Source organism: Vipera ursinii (assembly GCF_947247035.1).
Source record: "Vipera ursinii genome assembly, chromosome: Z".
Classification (NCBI taxonomy): domain Eukaryota; kingdom Metazoa; phylum Chordata; class Lepidosauria; order Squamata; family Viperidae; genus Vipera; species Vipera ursinii.
In genome coordinates, this window is record NC_139517.1 from 75,530,467 (window position 1) to 75,544,357 (window position 13,891).

General features: G+C 37.5%; 1 protein-coding gene across 1 annotated transcript in view; it reads left to right on the forward strand.

The window, feature by feature from the left end:
• Nucleotides 1–13,891, forward strand: part of ARPP21 (cAMP regulated phosphoprotein 21) — a 148,119-nt gene that overhangs the window by 63,965 nt on the left and 70,263 nt on the right. Inside the window, exon 10 of the mRNA XM_083379349.1 lies at nt 2,924–3,032. Within this exon, the coding sequence (XP_083235475.1) occupies nt 2,924–3,032 (109 nt within the window). The remainder of the gene's footprint in view (nt 1–2,923; nt 3,033–13,891) is intronic.

Below are 13,891 nucleotides of genomic sequence, written 5' to 3' on the forward strand. Positions count from 1 at the left end.
ATACATTGTTATCCTCACATGCTCATTTATCTCTTTTGCTTCAATTTTGGAAAATTGTGGCATTTTTAAAATTATTTATTACATAATTTACATCAAAGCAGAATTCGTATTAAAACCTGAGATTTTAAAATTAGTGCAATATAGTACAATTTGCATTTATGGTATTGGTTATTGCAGATTTTTATATATATTTCATTTAATATTAGAACTGGTTTAAACAATCCAAATGTAAATTATCTACACAACAGTGTCGAGTGTTTTCACATAATTATAAGTGGAGTGTTGCAATACTGCTTTTAAACTGGTGTGATTTTCTGCTTTTATAGATCAGTGGTTTTGGAATAGAATGATAATTTTCTCTATGCATATTAGCAATAGAATTCCAAATTGACTACAATTTATCCAGAGATTTGCCTATACCAGGTAACATATTTTAATTAAATGTTGCTTGATCAAGTAATGATTCATGTCACATGAGATCAATCTAGCTTGTTGTTTCAAATGCCTATGAAATAAAACTTCTGGTTCATTGGGTTTCCTCCCCCCCATACAGCCTCTCCATTAAACTAACTAATATTGATTGGTGGACTCCTGGTTTGATTCTGAGTAAGCTGGGCTGAGACATAAGTATGTCTCCAAGAGTTTTGAGGATTTTTTTAAAGCCTTTTAACTTTGAATCTTACCATATTCCTTTCAAAGGTCATGATATATGGAAAAAAATATTTGCAAAGGGTTAGTTACCATTGGCAAAACACTATTCTTCAAATCATTTAGTAACCACATCTTTTGGAAGGCTCATTTGCCTGCTTGGTAAGCTCTCTCACTTTTCTGCATGTACAAACAATACTTTTCACTGGTACTTCTGGTAAATCAAAATGGACGTGTGCATGAAAGCTCTGATGCAAACTGCCTGATAAATGCTATGCAAGTTTTCCAAGAATGTAGCTGCTTTAATATTTCAAGGAGGAGTACGTCACTCATTTTCAGAAGCACCTTTTCAAAGGTTTGTACAATAAAACCTCAATTACAGAATTGTCTAAAGAGTCAGATGACTAGTATACAGTACTATGGCTGCATAATTCAGTGCTACTAGAAGTGATGAAAAAGAATTGTAATGGTGAAAGTCATCTGCCCTGATTTATTACTAGTAAAGAGTGTGGGAAAATAATAGTAATGGTGAACTCCCAACAGTGTCATCAGTGAACTGATTTTAAATTTAAATTTACCTTCGTGAGTTGCTGTTTCATAATCACGGCAATTCTATCCAGAGAAGTAATATAATGGTAATGATAAGAGCAACAAGAAATGTGTAAATAAATATTCTGAACTGAATTGTCTTTGGGATTAGAAATCAGATCTAAGTACTATAGGGATATGAATAAATGTTTCCACACCTACCATTAAAGTGCTAGAGACAATGTATTTTAAGTTAGCTATCTGTATTGGAATAAAAATGCAGTTAATTATACTTTGAACAAAACCAAAACCAAGGAAATATAAATTAAATACATGAACATAGATGAAAAACAAATGCCAAAAATTTCAGCCACTTTTTGTTACATCAAGTATGATGTATAGCAATATTTGAGTAGACTGATTTTGGTTGTAGCATTATCAAATTGTTTAATTAACTACAGGTATTAAAACAATCACCAGCTGATTTGCAAACAATAATTTATTCTTATTTTGTTGTATTTATAAATGCAATGTTAAAAAATATTAAAAATTGTGCAGTATTGTCAATACAGTATACAGTATATCTTATTTATATTCTAACATAGTAGAAAATAATAGAATTGAGATAAAAATAATAAAAATATTATGTCAAGTGATTATTTGAAATTAAGATTGATTTGTGTGTATGTAAAAGAGAAGAGTTTTTGTTAAAATCTGTGAACATTTAGTTTTCAAATTTTGATTTTTAAAATAAGCTTTTTCCAAGTTTTGGAAGTTCTTGTTTTTTGTTTTATTTTTTTCATGCTGCTCATTTTGACAGATTTCCACACAGCTTGGAATGCACAGTGTTCCATGTGATCTTCAGATATTCAGTTGTTCTTGTTTCTTGTGAACACTTGTGGAAGTGACACATATACAAAGTAGAGAAGGGGGCCTTGTGTGCACACTTTTCCTTGCATTTTATAAACATTCCTGAATTAATAAAGCACATATTATGTAAGGACATATTTTATACTTTATAAAAGAACCTGCTACTTAATGAAGTTTTGGTTAAAAGAGCAAAATCTGGGATATAAATAAACTGTGCAGTGTCTTGGAGAAAAAAATGTCTAAACCAGCACTTACGTAAAAAAAACATTTCTTTCTCCACATTGTTTGTGAACAAGGTTGTCAAAAAAACAGAAGAATTCATCTCAGCCTCTGAAATAGAAACCATCAACTCATAATATCTGACGTCTAATTGCCATCTGGAGGGAATATAAATCAATTGTTAAATCAATACAATGTGTCAATTTGGGTTTTTTTTTCACAGTACTTCAATAGCTGAATAATTATTTATTTAAAGAAAATAACAGTCAACCCATCTCCTTCAGTTACCAACTGAATGTAATAGGGATGCATTATATAAAATACTGCCATCAATTTTACTGTGCTTATCAGTCTAGATAAGCTTCACTGAACTGCTGCATTTGAAGGTCGTGATGACTGGAAATACAAATTGACATCGCTTGAGGTTTTTTTGTACTTCGATCATTGCCATCCAAGACTAAACACTTCAGTAAAAGTCAATTTGCCACTGACATAACAACAACAAAAATTACTATAATAGAGCAGGTGTCTTGCATTGGTACTGAAGATCAGCAAATACAACTATGTTCTAAATACTTCTAGTTTAAAAAAAATAGTTCTGAAAAATTCGAAGCAAAACAAAATGGGTTTTTATTGATATGTTTTACTTTGCTGGCAGACCAGAGCAAAGGTTTTCTGAACATTTAAAAGATGAAAAAGGTGAAGAATCCCAGAAGCGATTTATCTTGAAGCGAGATAATTCTAGTATTGATAAAGAAGACAATCAGGTTGGTTCTCAGTTCAAGAGCTGTTTTTTTTATGTTACTTTGGAAATGGGCTGACTGATGTTTTTGACATTTTTTTGTTATTGCTACTGCATTTCTGTTGTTGTGTATTTCCCTTTCCTTCTCCTACAGCTGTTTTATTTTTTTGGCATCCAGTGGATTAGTTTCAAGCCATAAATGTGTTTGTTTTAGCAATGGCAGTTTGCATGGGCAATTTTGCTTGACACAAGAAATGCTGCATGTGGAGGGGTGATTTGGAATGGTCAAAAGTTATTCCAAATGAGTGGAATAACTAGTCAGCTACATTTTGGCATCTGCTTCTATGACCTTAGGCACATAGGCCAAATTCTACAGCAATGCAACTTGATTGAAAGCATTATGAATAAATAATAGTATAAGGAAGATGGCTTAGTAATTCACTGAGATTAAACTGACCTTGCAGTCATTTAAACATGATTTTTCATTGGATAAAATATATTTGAGATTTCCCCCCCCCATGTTTTATTGCAAATGAAGCTTATTTGCTTGCTTTTGCATGTATGTGGCAGAAACCACCCCCACCACCCCGTGTGCTGCTTATTGTATAATTCTACATTAAGGATATTAGTATTGTAAATATCATTACATAAATGTTTCTAGAATTGGATATTTTAAAGTGGTTTTTATTAATAGAAAATAAATTGAAAAGCAAGTGTTTTACTCTAAAAAGTACTTTAAATATAATAAAAACACAATTAAAAAACAAAGAATTCCAAAAGGATTAGATTCTGGTATAAGCTTTCATAAACTTACTCAGGAAGCTAAAGAGCATATTCTCATTAGATCTTTAGCACTTTAGAGTCACTCAACCTCAGATCCTTTTTTTACTATTATTTTGTTTTTAAATACATAATTGTTGTCTGGATCCAAGTTGTTTGCTTTTTCTGAAAAGCAAAAATATTATATAGGAAGCAGAGATTGTGAGAAACACAATCCACTATGGAAGCAATATGGGGGAAACATTATGAGGGAGAAACAGTAGTGAAGAATCTGGAGCACAGCACATGAAGGTTAGTTGGTAATATGAAACTTTCTTTGGATTGTTTCTTTCCCATTTAGCTCTGAATGCTTTCTGAACTTTATGATTTTTTTCCTCTTGCTTATAGTAAAAGTTTAAGGATTGTTGTCTTAGCATGATGAAATCTCTTGTGCGCAGTATTGTTAAAAGCATATTCCTCCCTCATCAGTGAGTCTACTTCAGCCTTTTTTGTTATTTGATTCTAATTTTCTTTTCCTTCATTTGATGGCTATATCTCCAATATTGACTCTTTCAATAAGTGCAGGGGAATTTTAACTATTTTATTTATTTACATTCATGCAGGTGAGATAAACAGTATAGAAATTAGATTAAATCAGGAGTTTTTCACCTAGCATAACAATATATATATTTTCCACTAAAAGTTAATGCCAATTATTTTACATATGCAAACTTAATATACTCAGGTAAAGTCACTTCCATATACACCAATACTGAACAAATTCTAAAATCACTAGCTTCTGGGCAGCCTATAAATTTAATAAATTATCATTATCATCATAAGTTCTTCTCCTGTTTGGTCAAGAGGACCTTGAATGTAAAAACAAAAGTTCTGCTTCCCAGATCACCAATTCTCAAATGTCAGTTGAGGGGGGGAAAAGTTGCTAATGCTTCTTATTATTTAGTTCACAGCTTGGAAATGGCAATTGACAGACTAAAACACAGGATTCAATTAATAGAAGTTCCATATAATATAGCAACTTAAGAACAGAGTTCATTATTATATTAAAATTATACAAACTAACGCTAGCAGTTCTAGGAGGTTAAGATGGAAGCAATTATTAATCTTTTGGAGCTGCTGCCAATTAAAATAGGCACTGCCGAATTAGATGAGCCAAAGACATATTGGGGATAAGGCAACTTCATTGATTCGCAAAGAGATGTCTCCCTCCCTTCCCAAATAAATAGAAAGATAATGATAATTTTGTGTGACATCTGATATGTTACATTGCCTAACTTAGTAATTAGGAACAAGGCAAAACATGCATTGCTTGTTTAGGTGAACATTTATTTTTCTCAGCTGACAGTAACTTAAGTGCACTATTTAGCAGCTCAACTGCTAAAAGTGTGTGTGTGTGTGTGTATGTAAATTTTTAAATTAAATATATATGTGTGTGTGTGTGTATGTGTGTGTGTGTGTAAATTTTTAAATTAAAAAGGAGACCCAGTTGAATTATTGGTTAAGGCATTGTAACTCTAGTCCTACCTTAGCCATGAAGACCAACTGGGTGACCCTGGGCTAGTCACTCTCAGCCCAATCACCTCACAGGGTTGTTGTGTGGAAAACAGGAAGAGGACAGTTGGGTATATTTTCTGCCTTGAATTATCTGTAAAAATAATAAAGGCAGGATATGAATAAAAATGATTACAGGAAATATGATGTAAACTTATGTTTAATAAGTCCTTATTAAACAATTTGACCTCATGTTTCCTGTAGTTGTAATTTTTTGGTTGGTTTGATAAAGTCATTTTTGATGCATGGCATGTGTATAAAAACCATCATGCAGTGAACATGGCTGGTGATATGATATCACAAAGATGCTTAAGATCCATTTTTTTCTTATATTTGACCCCAAAACAGGAAAATCTATCCTGTTTTAAATATGCTAATATTTAGAGGACAAAATAGAAGTCTATTTTATTTTATTCTTTATTGTTTTTACAAGTTAACCCCAAATGGTGAGCATACCCAATACTCCTTCCTTCTCCTATTTGCCACACAATAACAACCCTGTAAGATGGGTTGGGCTGAGAGAGATTGACTGGTCCAAGGTCACCCAGTGGACTTTCACAGCTGAGGCTTGCCTAGAACTATGGGAAGATTCTGCCATAAAATTTAAGTGCTGTGCTCATGGATGTTTAGGGACCACCAAAATGGACTTGAAAACTCTAATCTTCAAATTGACACCTCTGATTTAAAAGGAAGCTTGTTTATTTTTTTAAATTTAGATTTATTTGCGTAATGGTCCAATACCGACTCAATGTAAAATTTAAAAATACAGCACACCATTAATACATAAATAAGTAAGAAGCCTATAAAATTAACATTCCATTGAAGATGCCAAATGGTTTGTGTAAGCTATGGCTACATATAAAATTACAGCCTTCAAAATGCCTTAGTATTGATTACATACTGCAATATCTTCATCATAAGTGGAGTTTATAGCCTATGCAAGTACAAAAAGGATGTGGGTATTTGCTGTTTTTTTTAAAAAAAAACAACTAAACTTATTCTCATTTTTCCAACAATACAGAGAGAAAAAAGTGGCAAAATTTTGCAGATTTCTTAAATATAGTAATTCACTAATAGGGTGTTAATAAAAACAAAACCTTTCCAGCAAAGCTAGAATATTCAACAGTGGTACATAGTATTTTTTAAAAAAAATTAGGTAACATCTTAAACTCATTTTACCCATGATGAATATGAAAATAATCATTCGTATTGCCATTTTAGGAAAAAAAAAATCCTAGATTTTAAGATGTACTGCTTAGCTTTTTATGCATTGCATATGATAAATAGCAGCATTCTATAGTGTCAGAGGCTTCTGAAGTACTGCTCAGTTCCATAAATTACAGCAAATGGCCACGTAGGCTATGAAATATGGGATTGGTAGTCTAATACATTGTAAGATAGCAAGTAAGGAAAAGCTGAATGTTGGGAGGAATTATTATCCAATCCTTTCATAAAATAATACATATATTTTTTCCCTAAGCCGTATATTCTCTGCTCACAGTTTTAATAGTGGAACAAAGGAGAAGACAGAGAAACAATAAGGGTGCAGCGGCTTTCTATTCAGCCCCTAGAATGGAGCCTCAGGTTTGGTCTGAGTGGCATGAGATGAAAATTAAACCTGCAACTCTTCCTCATCTTAGCAGATGAAAAGGGCCATTTAATTCAAAGAGATTTTTTGTTACTATACATACTTCAAGAAAGCTGACTCCTATCACCATCATTTTTGTATAACTTTACATTATTAAAATTTAGTTAAAACTCTGAACTGCTTCTCAGATGATCTATTCTTTTCAGTGAGGTACATCCAAATATAAGAAACATTAATACAAATGTCTCAGTTCAAATTTCATTTTAATAGACATAGAAGAAATTCTATGGAGCAATCATTTGATTATTTTTAGTATAAGCCTTTAATAAATGCCTAAATTAATATCTTTCATACTGAATAATTTGCTAAAGTTTAAAAGAATAGTGATTCCATTCTCAGTACAGCAAGTTTGCAATTGTAGCAATTAAGAAGATAGCTAAAGAGCCTTGTTATATTGCTAAAATAAGAATATATTCAGCAAAGAAGTTGGAGGAAAATAAAAAAGCAATACTTGATCATGGCAGTGGTGTTCACTTCTGAGTTTTCTCAGATAAAATTGCTGGCACAAGTTACTTCTAAGATACTTCTGAACTATTTATTCTTTACAGCTGAATTGCAATATTGGTGATGCAATCCTTTACATATCTATTTAAAAACATATATTCTACTTAATGCAATAGGCTTAGTGTCGAGTAAGGAGAAAGCTGAGTTTTTTATTTATTTTCATTTTTAAGAAGAAAAAGATTGTCTAAATGCAGAAAAATAATAGTATACATTCCTCATTTTTAATCATGAAATCATAAAACAGCTGGTTCAATTTAGGTGTTCTCTAACCATTTTCTTGCTTATTTTATTTTCCACTTTGTCTTTTACGTTAGGTTTTTAGTAGGTGGTTGGACTATACTTTCTTTTTGTGTGAAGATTGATACAAAGAATGAATTAAGCAGGTCTGCTTTTTCTCTATTGCCTGTTACTTTCTTGTCATCTTCTCTCTTAAGAGGACCGTGCTGGTTTCTTCTTGGGATTTCTTGTTTTTCTTTTTCAATGGCATTGTGCTGGATTGGGCTGTTATGATCATATTTTTCAGAGTTTCCCATGCTTCTTGAGTTGTTTTCCCCTTTAGGATTTTCATCCATGGAATTTTTCTTAGGCTTTCTCTGAATTTGTTAAAATCAGCTCTTTTAAAGTTTAAGGCACTGGTTGGATTATTTTCTGTTGCTTGTGTTTGTCTTATATTGAATTCCAATATGTCATGGTCATTCTCTCCCAAAGTTTCAGCAATTTCAACTTCCTCTATCGCTTATTCTCTATTAGTAATAATTAGATCTAGTATAGTTTTTCCCTCTGATTCCATCCTCGACCTTTTGGATGACAAAGTTGTCAGCTACGTTGGTTAGGGATCTGTTTGATCTCTCACTTGCTGCAGAGTTTGTTTCCTAGTTCATGGGGTAAATCAAGTCTCCCATTACTACTGTGATATATTTCCTACATACATTTGTTAGTTGTTTAGCAAAAAATTCATCTACTACTTCTGCTTGGTTGGGTGATGTGTAGTATACACCTATAGCAATGTCATTCTTTTTTTCCTTTTATATTGACCCATATTGATTCTAGGAAGTTTTCATCCTAATTGTAGATGTAGTGATGTAGTGATCTTTTATTTATAATGCAACTCCACCTCCTCTTTTGTTAGGTCAGTTTCTTTTGAATAGTTTGTATCCTTCCATCAGTATATTCCACTCATGAGTTTCAACCCACCATGTTTCAGTAATGGTAATTATACCATATTGATCTTTTGGGTACGTTTCTTGTATCTCCTGCTTTGTATCTGGGTTTTCCATCCTTTCCATCATTTTCTACCTCATTGTGTTTTTCCATTTTTCTTCTTTTTATTTACTCCCTACCTCATTGTGTAATATATATAAGTGTACCTCCTTATATTCTTAATTGCTTTTATTTAAAAAAATGTCATCTACTGTATTAAGACCCAGGAAATGTATTTTTTATGCCATAGCACCTTCCCCTGGAAATAAATATTTCTTGAACTCCATATGGCTCTCACCCTGATGGCATTCTAGAAGGCCTTAAAGCCCTGATTGTTCTCCTAAACCTTGATTTAGAAGAAGTAGAATCCCTCACTGGAAATGTTTTGTACATCTTTCTGCATGGTTTAACCAGATTCCCCATCTTGTTTTCTTATACTGTATTTTTATCTTATTTTGTTATTTACTGAACTGTCCAAAGTCATTCCGGAGCTGTGTGGTACCTAAATAACTAAATAATAGTCTGATTTATTAATTATTGCAAGAAAGGTACTACTGGATTCAACATGCATACATGCTCACATATAAAAGACTTAACAATCAGCAGATTTAACTTGGAAGATAAGTAAATGACATTACTCAATTACAACAAATGCTAAATTTAGTTTTGTGTCCTGCTAATTGGCAACTAAGTCTTATGTTTATATTAAGGCAAGTAAAAAGACAGAATGTATGTTTATTGTGTATATGCACATACTGGTTAATATGTAATTAAAGATATTAGTAAGACTTAGTAATTAAAGATATTAGATAAGGTTAATGGTATTATTATTATTATTATTGCTACCTTGTCTCTTTATATGCATATGAAACAATTTGGAAAAAAATGCCTGAAGGATTTATTTGCAGTCATTAACTACCTGTTCTTTGCACTAATGTGCAGTTTTTGAAATATGTTTATTTAATCAATGCAGCTCTCAAATTAAGTACAGAAAAAAGTGGATTATTTTACTAATGTACTGTTTTACTAATAACTAAGAATGCGTGTAGCAGAGTCAGCGCCTGTTACTCGTCCCAGCTTCTGCCCACCTAGCAGTTCGAAAGCACGTAAAAATGCAAGTAGAAAAATAGGGACCACTACGGTGGGAAGGTAACAGCGTTCCGTGCGCCTTTGGCATCTAGTCATGCCGGCCACATGACCACGGAGATGTCCTCGGACAAGCGCTGGCTCTTCGGCTATGAAACGGAGATGAGCACCGGCCCCTAGAGTCGGAAACGACTAGCATGCATGTGCGGGGGAACCTTTACCTTTACTTTAAGAATGTATTGGCAAATGGATATCATGGCAGGAACTGCCATGACTGCAGGCTACAGTGGAAAGTCAAAAATCTCCAGACTTCAGTAGTACTGGCAAGAATGTGTGTAATGTGTTCATGGAATCAGCAGAAGTCATGCTTAGTTCAACAATCATTCAAGGTTAATTGTTGGAGCACTTTCATAGTAAATTCACAATATCTACTTTTTTTATCTTGTAATTATCCCACTATATATGCTTCAAGTCTATGTTTAGTCTGTATGTGCTTAAGTCTATTTTAACTAATGAAATAATAGTAAATAAATAATGATTACATGTTTAGCAAATAGACAATTCTTGGTAAAATACAATACTATATACAATAAAATACAATTCTTGGTAAAATACAATGCTATATACAATATCCCAGGTCCAAATATTGTCAGATTGAGAGATAACTAGAACTCTCCATTGTGATCCATTGCCAGTTAGCACAGACAATATTGAATTAGTTGAGTAAATGGACTAATCAGACAGGTCACTTTATATATTGTTTATTTGCCTGCCCAAAGTCCACCAATAGTGATTTTTAACACAATACTTTGGTATTACCACTGAACTGATTACAGTTTGGCAGACAATCAACTCTGAAGAGAAGACTTGCTTTTGTCCAATAGTGAAAAAGAAGGTTGTACAAAAAAATCAAAGGTATTTGCTGGGGTGGGGGGAATTGGTCAACCCAAGCTGACCTAAAACTACTTTATTTTCAGTACAAAAACAGTTTTATTATCAGCATTTGTCTGCGACTGGAGTGGGTAGGTGAACTTTAGTGTAATGAGATTTATTCAAAATAAATTAGACTTCATTTCCAAGGTGCTTTATAATCTGCCTGAGTTGAAGTAGGAAATAGGTATTCTGGCAGTCCTCAAATGAATATAAAAATAAATTTTAATCCTTTTACTCCATGGTAGAATGATACCATCAAAGCACTAGGAAAGTTCATTTAAGTGGAATAAGTCTGGAATAATGATGTTTCAAAGCAAAGTTAACAGAAATAGAGAATTATATATTTATTTATTTATTTATTTATTTATTTATTAGTTTTTATAAACCGCCCTTCTCCCGAGGGACTCGGGGCGGTGTACAGAGGAAGGAAGGTATACAGATCGAACAATAAAGATAATAAGAAACACTAATGAACACAAACTGGGACCCCAATTAACGCTATCATGCCAGGCCAGCCTGCTGAAACAGGAAAGTTTTTAAGTCGCGACGGAAGGTACGGAGGTCAGGGGCCATCCGGATTTCTGTTGGTAAGGTGTTCCAGAGGGCTGGCGCACCCACTGAGAATGCCCTCCCCCTGGGGGCCACCAGCCGACATTCCTTGAGCGGTGGCACCCTGAGGAGGCCCTCTCTGTGGGAGCGCACAGGACGGTGGGGTGCTGACATCGGCAGAAGGTGCTCCCGAAGGTAGTCCGGACCCATGCCATGTAGGGCTTTGTAAGTCATCGTTAGCACCTTGAACTTCACACGGAAGGCAGCCGGAAGCCAGTGCAGCGCACGGAGGAGAGGTGTGATATGGGAGTATCGGGAGGCTCCCAAGAGTGTCCGTGCCGCCGCACTTTGCACCAGTTGAAGCTTCCGAGTGGATCTCAAGGGCAGCCCCATGTAGAGAGCGTTACAATAGTCTAGGCGAGATGTCACAAGGGCATGGGTGACTGTACGTAAGGAATCCAGGTCCAGATAAGGCCGTAGTTGGCGAATTAGTCGAACCCGGGAGAAGGCCCCCTTGGTCACAGCTCCAATGTGGTCTTCCAGGGAGAGCTGCGAGTCTAGGAGGACACCCAGGTTGCGGGCCCTATCAACAGGGGGAAGTAACTTGTCCCCAATGTTAAGCAGTGGGACGTTCTGAATCTCCTGGCTTCCCGGTACGTACAGCCATTCAGTCTTGTCCGGGTTCAGTTGAAGCCTGTTTCTCCCCATCCATTCCCGGACCGCTTTCAGGCAGCGGGACATCACGTCTAGGGCATCACTGATATTGTTTGGAGTTGAGATAAAAAGCTGGGTGTCATCAGCATACTGATGGTACCCTACTCCAAAACTGCGAATGATCTCACCCAGCGGTTTCATGTAGATGTTGAACAGGAGAGGCGAGAGGACCGACCCCTGAGGGACTCCGCAAGCGAGAGGCCTCGGGGTCGACCTCTGTCCCCCTGTCAGCACCGACTGCGAGCGACCCTGGAGAAAGGAGGAGAACCAACGCAGAACCGTGCCTCCCACTCCCAGTCCCCTGAGGCGTCGTAGCAAGATACCATGGTCGATGGTATCGAAAGCCGCCGAGAGGTCTAATAAGACTAGGACAGAGGAATGGCCCCTGTCCCGGGCTCTCCAGAGATCATTCATCAGAGCGACCAATGCCGTCTCCGTGCTGTAGCCCGGCCTGAAACCCGATTGGTACGGGTCTAGATAAACCGCTTCATCCAGGATCTGAGGAAGTTGGTGCGCCACCACGCTCTCAACAACCTTCGCAAGGAAGCGAAGATTGGAGACTGGACGAAAGTTATTCAAAGAGGATGGGTCCAAGGTGGGCTTCTTGAGGAGAGGTCTCACCACCGCCTCCTTCAAGGCGGTGGGGAAGTGACCCTCACTCAGAGAAGCAGAGATGACCGCTAGGAACCAGCCTCGTGTCACCTCTCGAGCTGCATAGGCCAGCCAGGAAGGGCACGGGTCCAGTAAGCATGTGGAGGAGCTTAACCTTCTCGTAATCCTGTCCACTTCCTTAGGAGTTACAGGATCAAATTCTTCCCAGATGACGTCGACAAGACTGTCCATGTCTTGTTCTTCCATCTCAGCCCAGTTGGAGTCCAGACCAGTTCGAATCCGAGTGATTTTATCCAGCAGATATTGACCAAATTCCTCGGCTCGACCCTGCAAGGGTTCCTCCCTCACCTCTTGGTTTAATAGGGAGCGAGTCACCCTGAACAAGGCAGCTGGGCGATTATCTGCGGACGCGATGAGGGTGGAAAAGTAGTTGGATTTTGCCACCCTTATCGCAGCGAGATAAGACCTGGTGAGGATTCTTAGTCGCAATCGGTCGGATTCGGATCGACTGGACCTCCAACGGCTCTCTAGGCCCCGTCTCCGACGCTTCATCTCCCGGAGCTCCTCGGTGAACCATGGGGCTCGCTGGGATCTGCGCCGGGTCAGAGGCCGCAAGGGTACAACTCGGTCCAGAGCCTCCGTGGCTGCCTTTTCCCAGGCTTCCACTAAGGCTTCCGCCGAGCTGTGAGCAGGGGGTGCATGCGAGTCCCTAAGCGCTGCCTGGAACTTATCAGGGTCCATTAGGCGCCTAGGGCGGTACCATCTGACTGGCACCGTGCACCCACGGTGGGGGGTGGCAAGGGGGAAGTCTAGCCGCAGGAGGTGGTGATCGGTCCATGACAGGGGCGTAACAGTTGTGGCACCCCCACCGACATCATCACGCCACCGTCCAGACAAGAACACCAAGTCTGGGTTGTGGCCTCTCTCATGAGTCGGCCCAGAAATTATTTGCAACAGGTCCATGGCCGTCATGGAAGCCATGAACTCCCGAGCCAGTTCGGACGATCCTCCCAGGGACGGTAGATTAAAGTCGCCCAAGACCATGAGTCTTGGGAATTCAACCACCAACCCTGAGAGGACATCGAGTAGCTCGGGTAGGGCCGCCGCTGCACGATTAGGTGGTAGGTACGCCAGCAGCAGACCCAGCTGCGCCCTTGGGCCGAATCTCAGTAGGAGAGACTCACACCCGACCATCTGAGGGACGGTGGTCTCTCGCGGGCTAAGGGATTCCCTGATGATAACTGCCACTCCCCCGCCCCTCCCATGAGCCCGGGGCTGGTGCAGTACCTGGAAACCTGGCGGGCAGA